At 34.6% G+C, this 12,753-nt stretch overlaps 1 protein-coding gene across 1 annotated transcript in view; it reads right to left on the bottom strand.

Annotated features, from left to right (window-relative positions):
* The window catches only part of LOC142343885 (exosome complex component MTR3-like), a 44,843-nt gene that overhangs the window by 1,138 nt on the left and 30,952 nt on the right, over positions 1 to 12,753 (bottom strand). Inside the window, exons 3-4 of the mRNA XM_075395264.1 lie at positions 6,626 to 6,828; positions 5,980 to 6,224 (exon numbers count right to left, since the gene is read on the bottom strand). Coding sequence (XP_075251379.1) covers positions 5,980 to 6,224; positions 6,626 to 6,828 — 448 coding nt within the window. The remainder of the gene's footprint in view (positions 1 to 5,979; positions 6,225 to 6,625; positions 6,829 to 12,753) is intronic.

The following is a 12,753-nucleotide window of genomic DNA, read 5'->3' as shown; positions in this document are numbered from 1 at the left end:
ATTAAAAAGTCAAATCTTTTCTAGCCACTATTGCTATATGAAGAATGACAGAAATTTGTCGTTTAGTCAACAAAACAAATCCCTACTCCGCAGGACTAAAAAATTTCAACCAATATTGCGCCTAAACGAATAATAGAATGTTCCACAAACTATTAATAATCTTCTGGTTCCCTACGGAAAAAAGGGTTTTATATGGTCTCAATCCTTGAAGCAAAAAATTTAATTTTGCAGTAACAATAACTCGACAAAATGGTTTAGCAACCAATCAAAATTCACGAGCTGCCGAAATTTTTCAGAAGCCCCGGACTCTACACAAATTCAAGCTGGCTGTAATGGTAGTAACGTCTGCCATATTATAAAGTGCACATTCGCGTTCGAATTCAAGCTTCGGTTTTTCCCCGCGTGAAGATGATTTATATAACAATCTAAAAACGAAGTGGAATCGTCGACACTATCACAGTAAAAATTGATTGACATCAAAGTCTATCAACATATTTATCACTACTTATTTTGACCCGCCCCATTTCAATGTTTGAACAAACATAAAACGACTGACGTACAAATTGATCTTGAACGAGTGGCGAGGCGAATTACTTAAGTTGACAATAGATAGCTATAGGAACTTTTATGGTGGTAAACACTTGGTGAGGGGTTCGAACCGGCCACCTCTCGGATGCCAGTATGCTACACGGGCTCATAGACACTACGCACAGTGCAAAGTAAGGTCATCGATAACAATCGGTTTTATTTTAGTAACAGACTTTTCTGAATCCGCACAATTCATAGCACTCGAAAAAATTCAAACAGTCAAGCGTGAAAAATTCACTCGAAAAGTAAGATCGAGAAAACTTTCTCGAGGGCAACGATCAAACGCAATGTTTTGTAAAAAAAGTTTTGTAAAAATATTGCTTCGCTGGAGCAACAAATAAAAGTTTTTTTTGAAAATCCTTATTTAACCTTGTAGGCGAAGAATTTGAACAAAAAAATCAAAATAGTCCCATTTAGAATAACACAAAAAACATTCCGCACTAACGTCGGGCGAATTGCTCTCAAACAACCGGCGAGCGGTTGGCTTCGTCAGTAGCTAGCCACGGTTTAGTCAGGCTAGCTTTAGCTTAATGCTCGCCGGAAGCTACCCTGTTTATCTCGTTTTTGAGGTCGAAAATTCAAATGCGTCAGACGAAAAATTGGTCAAGAGAAAAAACGCATATGATTGCATATATAAAAATCGCATAAATAAAAAGACCGACAGGACCAATATAATTGCTACAAAACTTCGTTTGAGAGCAATTAACAAGCAAATCAGAAACCATTCAAAAATAAAATAACGAGATTATATTGACTTAAAAACGCCTCAAAAAGCTAGCAGGGTCCCAATTGCGAATAATTTTTTTACTGACAATAACGCTCAAAACATAAGTGTGTGTCAACGCTTCAATGTTGTTTTTTCACAAAATCGCACAAGTAAAGAAAAACGCTCCATAAATTGTAAAAAAAAAAACAATTTAAGCAGTAAAAAAATATTTACAATCACGCAACCGTTGCTAGTATAATAGCGCACTTGTTGTCCATGCAATATTGCAAATTTTGTAACGAGGGAATAACAAACTTGAGGGCGGGGGCAATAACGGAACAATCCCGCAAATGAAAGACAAAATTTAAACCAAAAATTTCAAGAGCGGTGTTTAATTTGACATAAGTTTTCCCAAGTTGGATAATCGCAATCTGCCCACTCTCAACTGCAAAAATTCAACAGTTTCTCGAGGAGTTTTATCTGCGTTTCAACTGAAAAGTTGACAGAAATTCTAAGAACAACAAGCAGAAGCACAAGTAGAACATATTTCTATTATTGCACGAGCAGTGACCAGGGCGCCTTTCAAAATGAAACAGCGAAAATCGAAGTCCTTCAAATCCAGACAGCGACAAAATTGAAGTCATCTCGAGCTGACTTACCCGATAAATTATTATTATTACATTTATTATTATTACATTATAAATATACTTAAAGGAATACTTCGCAACATTTGATATCAAACATAGCCAACAGATTGCCGGAAAATAGCCGCGATAGACGCTTGTGGCCTTCTATGAAGTGAAACAACAAAAGAAATAAGATAGATTGACCACCAGTCCTTTCATAGATTTAATAGACCACTAGACTTTGCTTAGATTCGGAATGTCATTTTTTTAACACATACGCTATATAAGCTCTTTCAAAATTGAGCTTATAGAGCGTATGTGTTATAAAAATGAGAGTCTGAATCTAACCAAAAAGTCTAGTGGTCTATTAAATCTATTAAAGGACTGGTGGTCTTTTTAAAAAACCCTAATAGAGCTTTTTCAAAATTAATATTCGGAACCATAAAATCAAGACTCTAATTCTCAAGAATTAGGGCATACACGTTTGTCACTACTTAGATGCACACTATTGACAACTAGTAAAGGTTTATTAAGCGAGTTCAGAAGTCATTTTGTGAGTGAGGTAAGTCACGCAATTTACCTAAAAGCAGAACAAATGACGTCACGCACACAAATTTTAACTGCAAAGCAGTAGAAATCAGTGAAATTGAAAAAGTCAATTCCAAGAAGTCAGGTCGCAAGAATCATCGATGGTAACGACGAATTAAAAAACCACGATGTCCTCAATAATAGCCGCTATCACTTCGCGGCTATTACAAACAAACGACTAGCGTCAGATAGCGGTCTCAAGCGGAGGGGTTGGCTTTGGTTTTAGTTTCATTGAGCATAGAGTAGCTAGCTCAGAGGGCCCGAAAAAAGCGAAGGAGATATTAAAATAAGGACGAGGTGCAGAATCGCTCTTCAAGAAAATCTGCCTCCTCAAGCATTCTTTAGATTTAAACCGTGCTTTTATGGTAGCACTATTAGAGCATTAGTAGCCATTTTATCCAGTTTCTTTCAAGGAAATATTTAGGTCTCCTTAACCTGCAATAACTTGATCTTTTCTGCTAGCCCCCCCCATAGAGCCGTTAATTTAGCACCCCCCAAAATCTAAGTTTTCGCAAATTGTAAGAGGGATAATTGCATTTCATTGAAACAAGAGTGTTAAGGTAGATTGAAGGTACTTTTAGAATAGTTTCCTTTTAAAAAATTGAAAAATCAAGCCCGTATTGTAGCTGTTGCTGTTAACACAAAATGATCTAATAAAACAAGTTGTGCAGTTTTGAAGCTTTGAATTTGTTTTTTTTTTCACCAAAGCTGCACTTAAGTCAGCGTTCGTGCAGCAAAACTCATCAATAAAAATGTCCTGATCCCTTATGAAAGATATAATACTGACTAAAGAGGAACTAATCGCTCTCATTTTCAATGTCATTTCAGCTCCAATTTCACTCCAACAAAAGTACTGATTAAAAAAGACACTGTGAATAGTAAAAAGTAGATGTGAACACTAAAATTCTATCAGATATCAGTAAACAAAAGACATAGTCATAGCCAGATACTTCTCTAATAGTTCATTCAACTATAAACGATAGAAAACACAAACTCTCTCAAATATTTTCATTTTGGGCATCTTGTTTCAAAAAGGTTTGGACGGCAGCATAGACTTGTGGGCAACTCTCAATGAATTTTTTGACAGCTGTTGAGAGCACTTCTGCTGAAGGACACTGGCCCAGGTGGTTAAGAGTTGCAATTTGATTCACATTCGGAAGATAGCCGATAGTTACTACCGATAATGTACGTTGATCATCAGCCGTTGATTGGTCGGGTTCGTTGTCGTAATTAATTGTTTCATCATTAAAGCAAGGGTCTATTGAGTATTCACATGTTTCCTAAACATCCATTCAGCTTGACAAAGAGTAAACAACAGTATAATTAACAGCAGGAATCTAGAGGCTTAAGGTCCGATCAGGCACGACAAAAATCAAAATTGCGAATAGAAACCTAACGTTTACGGTACGACCAATATCCTTGTAAAATTTTAACTTTTAGTTTTCGTTTTAGTTGCATTCATTAATTGTGTGATGAGACCGGGAAATCTAAATTTCAATTAGTATTGTTTGATTACACGATGCTCAAAAATTCATTGCGCACAAAGTGTACTAGAAAAATGTTGTAAACGTTTATAAGTCAAACATAGCCGGCAAATTGCCAAAAAAAATCCGCTGTTTACCCTCTTGGCGCACATTAGGATTGAAACAGAAAAAGAGAAGAATAAGAGAGAAATTGACATAATATTTTTAAGTGTCAAAACTTTTTTATTTGGTGTGCAAATTCTGCATATTCGGCTAGATTCCTAAATTACACTTAATTCAACTTCTATACGGAACGCTATTAAGCATAATTCTAATGCCAGCTATCAATCACTTTAATGAACTTTGATAACCTAATGCACTATGACTTAATGACCGGCCTTAATGCTTACCCTGTTTCTTTTGATTTTGATCTTTTGACTTTGACCGTATTCACTACATTGCGTAATTCAATCCGTGAAAGAATTTAAAATCCATTCAGTTGAACAAGTGAGTGAGGTAAATCAAGTCAATCAAGAAAATCGAGACTTAAGAACAAAAAAACGTGATCAAACGGTAAAGCGAATTAAAAAAGCGCCAAAATAATAGCAGTTGAGAGGCTGACGGCGGCTATTAATCAAAACAAAATTGCGACTGTAATTCTAACGTTTACAATGCGATCAAAAAACTTAGTATAATTTTAACTGTTCAAGTTTTCTTTTTTCGGATATAGTTCCTAAAAAACCCATTGGGTATTGAAACTAAGAAACAGTGGCGTCATAGCCGAGAGTTAAGGCGTGTGATTGACACGCCAACGATCGATAATTCGATCCCCTGCCTCCGGGAAGTCTGTAAGTAAGGATGAGCTCTCACTTAACATAGCTGACAGATTGCCAGAAAATAGCCACATTAGCTTCGTGGATCTGCAGTCTAAAAACAGTAAAAGATTTAAAAGATCTGCAGTGTAAAAACAGTAAAGACAGACCAAAAGATTTATACAGTGAGATATTATACAGATTATGAATCTGTATAAGTTATTGCTACCTCTATTAGCTGTTCTCAAACTTCATTTAGATTGACACACATTCACTTGACCTTATACGCGAATGAACAAAAAACTCGCTCCACTCAGAGTGAGAAATGACGTCACGCACACACTTCTGTTGAAATTGCATGAACGAATGAACAAAAGGCAGATTTCAAGTGCCTGTGACGTCATATGGTCTTAACAAAAATCTTGACCACAAAAAACCAAGAGGACGTCCAATAATAGTCCCAGCTATCGCAGTGTGGCTATCAAACAGATAATTTAAATCCCTTCTACTGTGTGTTAGGCGATAAACTGATTACACGATGCGTACAAATTGCATTAAAAGGTCAAATCTTTTCTAGCCACTATTGCTATATGAAGAATGACAGAAATTTGTCGTTTAGTCAACAAAACATACACTGACTAATATCAGACAAATCGCTCTTGAATGACAGGCGGGGAAAATTAATCAAACGGCGCTGTAGCAAAGAAAATATTCTTTATGGGTGCAAAAAAATCTCACCAAGGCGGGATTCGGATCCTTGACATGCTCCGTTATAAACTGAAGCATTTACCACTCTGCTGTCTGGCCTTTTTGCTCTCCTAGCTTACAATCGCTTTTGATTTAATAACAACCAAAACTTAATTTCTCGGTACTCGATAAGATGAAATTAGGTCCCGCAAAATATCAAAAACACACTCGTGTAAATTCACTCAAGAAGTGAAATCCAAAAATATTCTAGAAGAAAACGGTGAAGCAAAAAATTTTGCATAAAAAGACAAACACGTGTACAACAATTACTTCAAAATTCGTTCCAGAGCAATTAAAATGTTGAATTCACTTACATTTCTGTAACCTCAAAAAAAAAAAATGATTAAAAAGGGCTGTCATCGCCCTCTCAAAAATATTCAAAACCTTTCTAGATGGTGTAAACAAACCTGTGACAATACAGCTCACTAATAACATGAAGAAAAACTAACTTCTGCATCAGATTGACTATCATCATTTGTCCAATCCTTGGTCAAAACGGCAGAGTTCACTCCAATTAAGAGATCGTGCATCTCAATTCCAGCATTTGTTATTGCACAGGAGAGGGCAGTGAGAGACTGGGCCAGTACGCCTCCATCATTCTCCAATACCAGCACAGTCAGATCAAGAGTAGACTTGGGAAACTTGGTCCGATCTACAACTGAGCAGAAACATTCCTCCACAAAGGACTCGTAATCTGTAACATCGTTTCAAAAAAATCACACCTCTATCAGTACTGAGAAAAAAAGTAATCAATTAAAGGAAATTAAAAAAAGTCATCATAAAAAGTCGGTCTTCGGTTCCTAATTGTCAAAATTATCAACCAAAATCTTTGAAAATGTACGGCACCAAAAATCTGCAAAATTTAGTTCTCATGATTGAAGTTAAAAACAACATCGGGAAGCAACGTAGTAAAAACACCGTTAAGAACGCATATTATGAAATCGTATGAGAATTTGGAACTGAACTTTCCATCCTTTCCCCCGTGAGATTTTTATTTCCTTTACCATGTGTGAACAATTTAACGTGTTAAAATACCTATCATTTTTACAGGGAACGTTCCACAATTTGGAAATCATGGAAAACCTGATTCCCTACCTGCACACAGCTTTTGTGTCTCTCTTTCATCAGCAGCCCCTGCTGTTGTGGCCTGTTCACCTGGCACAGTTGCAAAAGGGCTAATCACAAATTGACAGGATAGTTTTCCCTCCATCACATTCACATCACTCTTCAAGTTCTCACGGGGGCCATACACAGCAGCCACTACTTTCGTGTTTCCACATTCCACGTAACAGGAGCCTCTGAATAGACTATCAAATAAGAATAGTAAATAACAACCTCTAATATACTCTAAGAGGAGTATTAATAATCTGTCAAATTCCGTTGTTTTGCGTCAGTAGTATATAGGTGGACAGACCAGCACGGGGAGTGGGCGAGGACTCTCATGTATTTAAGATAGGTTATGGCGTATTTTTCCAGACTTGAATCCTCCTCTATGTATTCGGATAGGATATAGAATCTAGAGCCACCTACACGTATTAAGATATTACAATAAATAAATATCAAAACAACTGAAAACCCAGATATATCTAGTGGGTTAAAAGAGTCGTTAAACTAAAAATTTGCGTAACTAACTGAGTAATTGGTACAACTGTTGAAAATGATATTGACTTTATTAGCCATCGGCTTAGTGTATACCTCAGTAATCAAACTTACATAAAATTACTAAAAATAATCAATATATGCACTAATTTCTTGTTTGACCTTGGAGTAAAGTGGCACGGAAAGATTGCAATACATAATAGTTGGTTTTGAGAAGAAGAATGTTAAGGTACAAGTTAAAGATGCATGTTTACTTAAAATAATGGAAGTTACTGACAGTTAGTGTAAGATTGGCGGTGAGTTTTATCCCGAAGGTAGGATGAATATAGATTATGGAACTAATAAATACAATGTGTTTAAAGAGATAGTGAATTTTAATCAAAATTATGATGGATAACTTTACAATAATAAACCATATATAAATCATAAAACATTTGATAGTAATCGTAGAATATAAATATCTGAGACTAGATATCAAAGTGATTATATAAGACCACAGCCAATACAACTTAGTTCTGAATTTAAAGCTGCTGCTGATAATGTTATATGTCATGCATTTGTTTTAACTAAGAGATGGTTAGTGTTAGCAGTAATGGTAATAAAATGGTTGATATTGTTAGTAAGAGATAATGACTTTGCTGATAATCTTGTAAAAAGCGCTCTGTCTCAGCTTTATTTTTCAAAAAAAATTTTGCAAACATACTTTATTTTATTCAATGGAGATAGGATTTTTAAACCGTAAGTGTTCCTGTTGTTTCTGTTTTAACGCTATGGAAAAAAATCATTAGAATCGTGATTTTATTATTGATTTAACTTTGAAAGTCACTTAATTAGTATACATTTCGTATTTAGTTTTTCAAAATTAGGGTAGTAGTGGGCAATATGTGCTATGCAATCATCTTTCGTTTCGTGGTCGCATAGCACAAATAACCCACTACTGCCATTTGAAAATTTTGACCAAAGTTCTAAGACCAAAATATTTAAGCACAAGTTAAACGTTTTTTTAATCACGCCAGCGACCAAAGGAGTGATTCAAAGCAGAACAGCAAAAATGGAAAAAACAGTTTGAGGTCAACTTTTTATATTATAAATCTAATTAAAGGAGAACATCGCCAAATCTGATATTCAAAAACAAAACCTACCAACTTCGCGCGATTTGCCCTCAAACGATTTCGAATCCTGGATAAATTTATTCTCTACCTGCACAAAGTTTTTGCGTCTCTCTTTCATTAACAGCCCCGACTGTTGTGGCCTGTTCACCTGGCACAGTTGCAAAAGGGCTAATCACAAATTGACAGGATAGTTTTCCCTCCATCACATTCACATCACTCTTCAAGTTCTCACGGGGGCCATACACAGCAGCCACTACTTTCGTGTTTCCACATTCCACGTAACAGGAGCCTCTGAAGAGACTATCAAATAAGAATAGTAAATAACAACCTCTAAGATACTCTAAGAGGAGTATTAATAATCTGTCAAATTCCGTTGTTTTGCGTCAGTAGTATATAGTTGGACAGACCAGCACGGGGAGTGGGCGAGGACTCTCATGTATTTAAGATAGGGTATGGCGTAATTTTCCAGATTTTAATCCTCCTCTATGTATTCGGATAGGCTATAGAATCTAGAGCCACCTACACGTATTAAGATATTACAATGAATTAGTATCAAAACAACTGAAAACCCAGGTATATCTAGTGGGTTAAAAGAGTCGTTAAACTAAAAATTTGCGTAACTAACTGAGTAATTGGTACAACTGTTGAAAATGATATTGACTTTATTAGCCATCGGCTTAGTGTATACCTCAGTAATCAAACTTACATAAAATTACTAAAAATAATCAATATATACACTAATTTCTTGTTTGACCTTGGAGTAAAGTTGCACGGAAAGATTGCAATACATAATAGTTGGTTTTGAGAAGAATAATGTTAAGGTACAAGTTAAAGATGCATGTTTATTTAAAATAATGGAAGTTACTGACTGTTAGTGTAAGATCGGCAGTGAGTTTTATCCCGAAGATAGGATGAATATAGATTATGGAACTAATAATTATAATGTGGTGTTTAAAGAGATAGTGAATCTTAATCAAAATCATAATGGATTACTTTATAATAAACCATATATAAATCATAAAACAATTGAAAGTAATCGTAGATTATAAATATCTGAGACTAGATATCAAAGTGATTATATAGGACCACAGCCAATACAACTTAGTTCTGAATTTGAAGCTGCTGTTGATGATGTTATTTGTCATGCATTTGTTTCAACTAATAGATGGTTAGTGTTAGCAGTACTGGTAACAAAATGGTTGATATTGTTAGTAAGAGATAATGACTTTGCTGATAATCTTGTAAAAAGCGCTCTGTCTCAGCTTTATTTTTCAAAAACAATTTTCCAAACATACTTTATTTTATTCAATGGAGATAGGATTTTTAAACCGTAAGTGTTCCTGCTGTTTCTGTTTTAACGCTATGGAAAAATTATTAGAATCGTGATTTTATTATTGATTTAACTTTGAAAGTCACTTAATTAGTATACATTTCGTATTTAGTTTTTCAAAATTAGGGTAGTATGGTAGGGTAGATTTAACTTTGAAAGTCACTTAATTAGTATACATTTCGTATTTAGGTTGTCAAAATTTGGGCAATATGTGCTATGCAATCATCTTTCGTTTCGTGGTCGCATAGCACAAATAACCCACTACTGCCATTTGAAAATTTTGACCAAAGTTCAAAGACCAAAATATTTAAGCACAAGTTAAACGTTTTTTTTAATCACGCCAGCGACCAAAGGAGTGATTCAAAGCAGAACAGCAAAAATGGAAAAAAGCAGTTTGAGGTCAACTTTTTATATTATAAATCTAATTAAAGGAGAAGATCGCCAAATCTGATATTCAAAAACAAAACCTACCAACTTCGCGCGATTTGCCCTCAAACGAGATTTCGAATCCTGGATAAATTTATTCTCTACCTGCACAAAGTTTTTGCGTCTCTCTTTCATTAACAGCCCCTGCTGTTGTGGCCTGTTCACCTGGCACAGTTGCAAAAGGGCTAATCACAAATTGACAGGATAGTTTTCCCTCCATCACATTCACATCACTCTTCAAGTTCTCACGGGGGCCATACACAGCAGCCACTACTTTCGTGTTTCCACATTCCACGTAACAGGAGCCTCTGAATAGACTATCAAATAAGAATAGTAAATAACAACCTCTAAGATACTCTAAGAGGAGTATTAATAATCTGTCAAATTCCGTTGTTTTGCGTCAGTAGTATATAGGTGGACAGACCAGCAAGGGGAGTGGGCGAGGACTCTCATGTATTTAAGATAGGGTATGGCGTAATTTTCCAGATTTTAATCCTCCTCTATGTATTCGGATAGGCTATAGAATCTAGAGCCACCTACACGTATTAAGATATTACAATGAATTAGTATCAAAACAACTGAAAACCCAGGTATATCTAGTGGGTTAAAAGAGTCGTTAAACTAAAAATTTGCGTAACTAACTGAGTAATTGGTACAACTGTTGAAAATGATATTGACTTTATTAGCCATCGGCTTAGTGTATACCTCAGTAATCAAATTTACATAAAATTACTAAAAATAATCAATATATGCACTAATTTCTTGTTTCACCTTGGAGTCAAGTGGCACGGAAAGATTGCAATACATAATAGTTGGTTTTGAGAAGAATAATGTTAAGGTAAAAGTTAAAGATGCATGTTTATTTAAAATAATGGAAGTTACTGACTGTTAGTGTAAGATCGGCAGTGAGTTTTATCCCGAAGATAGGATGAATATAGATTATGGAACTAATAATTATAATATGGTGTTTAAAGAGATAGTGAATCTTAATCAAAATCATAATGGATTACTTTATAATAAACCATATATAAATCATAAAACAATTGAAAGTAATCGTAGATTATAAATATCTGAGACTAGATATCAAAGTGATTATATAGGACCACAGCCAATACAACTTAGTTCTGAATTTGAAGCTGCTGTTGATGATGTTATTTGTCATGCATTTGTTTCAACTAATAGATGGTTAGTGTTAGCAGTACTGGTAATAAAATGGTTGATATTGTTAGTAAGAGAATGACTTTGCTGATAATCTTGTAAAGAGCGCTCTGTCTCAGCTTTGATTATTTTTCAAAAAAATTTTTGCAAACATACTTTATTTTATTCAATGGAGATAGGATTTTTTAACCGTAAGTGTTCCTGTTTTTTCTGTTTTAACGTTATGGAAAAAAATCATTAGAATCGTGATTTCATTATTGATTTAACTTTGAAAGTCACTTAATTAGTATACAATATATTACAATAAATTAGTATCAAAACAACTGAAAACCGAGGTATATCTAGTGGGTTAAAAGAGTCGTTAAAAAAAAATTTGCGTAACTGAGTAATTGGTACAACTGTTGAAAATGATATTGACTTTATTAGCCATCGGCTTAGTGTATACCTCAGTAATCAAATTTACATAAAATTACTAAAAATAATCAATATATGCACTAATTTCTTGTTTCACCTTGGAGTCAAGTGGCACGGAAAGATTGCAATACATAATAGTTGGTTTTGAGAAGAACAATGTTAAGGTACAAGTTAAAGATGCATGTTTATTTAAAATAATGGAAGTTACTGACTGTTAGTGTAAGATCGGCAGTGAGTTTTATCCCGAAGATAGGATGAATATAGATTATGGAACTAATAATTATAATGTGGTGTTTAAAGAGATAGTGAATCTTAATCAAAAACATAATGGACTACTTTATAATAAACCATATATAAATCATAAAACAATTGAAAGTAATCGTAGATTATAAATATCTGAGACTAGATATCAAAGTGATTATATAGGACCACAGCCAATACAACTTAGTTCTGAATTTGAAGCTGCTGTTGATGATGTTATTTGTCATGCATTTGTTTCAACTAATAGATGGTTAGTGTTAGCAGTACTGGTAATAAAATGGTTGATATTGTTAGTAAGAGAATGACTTTGCTGATAATCTTGTAAAGAGCGCTCTGTCTCAGCTTTGATTATTTTTCAAATAAATTTTTTGCAAACATACTTTATTTTATTCAATGGAGATAGGATTTTTTAACCGTAAGTGTTCCTGTTTTTTCTGTTTTAACGTTATGGAAAAATCATTAGAATCGTGATTTCATTATTGATTTAACTTTGAAAGTCACTTAATTAGTTTACATTTCGTATTTAGTTTTTCAAAATTAGGGTAGTAGTGGGCAATATGTGCTATGCAATCATCTTTCGTTTCGTGGTCGCATAGCACAAATAACTCACTACTGCCATTTGAAAATTTTGACCAGAGTTCTAAGACCAAAATCTTTAAGCACAAGTTAAACGTTTTTTTAATCACGCCAGCGACCAAAGGAGTGATTCAAAGCAGAACAGCAAAAATGGAAAAAACCAGTTTGAGGTCAACTTTTTATATTATAAATCTAATTAAAGGAATAGATCGCCAAATCTGATATTCGAAAACAAAACCTACCAACTTCGCGCGATTTGCCCTCAAACGACTTCGAATCCTGGATAAATTTATTCTCTACCTGCACAAATTTTTTGCGTCTCTCTTTCATTAACAGCCCCTGCTGTT

Source organism: Convolutriloba macropyga, chromosome 1 (genome assembly GCF_964194025.1).
Source record: "Convolutriloba macropyga chromosome 1, txConMacr16.3, whole genome shotgun sequence".
NCBI classification, from domain to species: Eukaryota; Metazoa; Xenacoelomorpha; order Acoela; family Convolutidae; genus Convolutriloba; species Convolutriloba macropyga.
The sequence above is the reverse complement of the archived record's forward strand: the minus strand, read 5'-3'. Positions and strand labels throughout refer to the sequence as shown.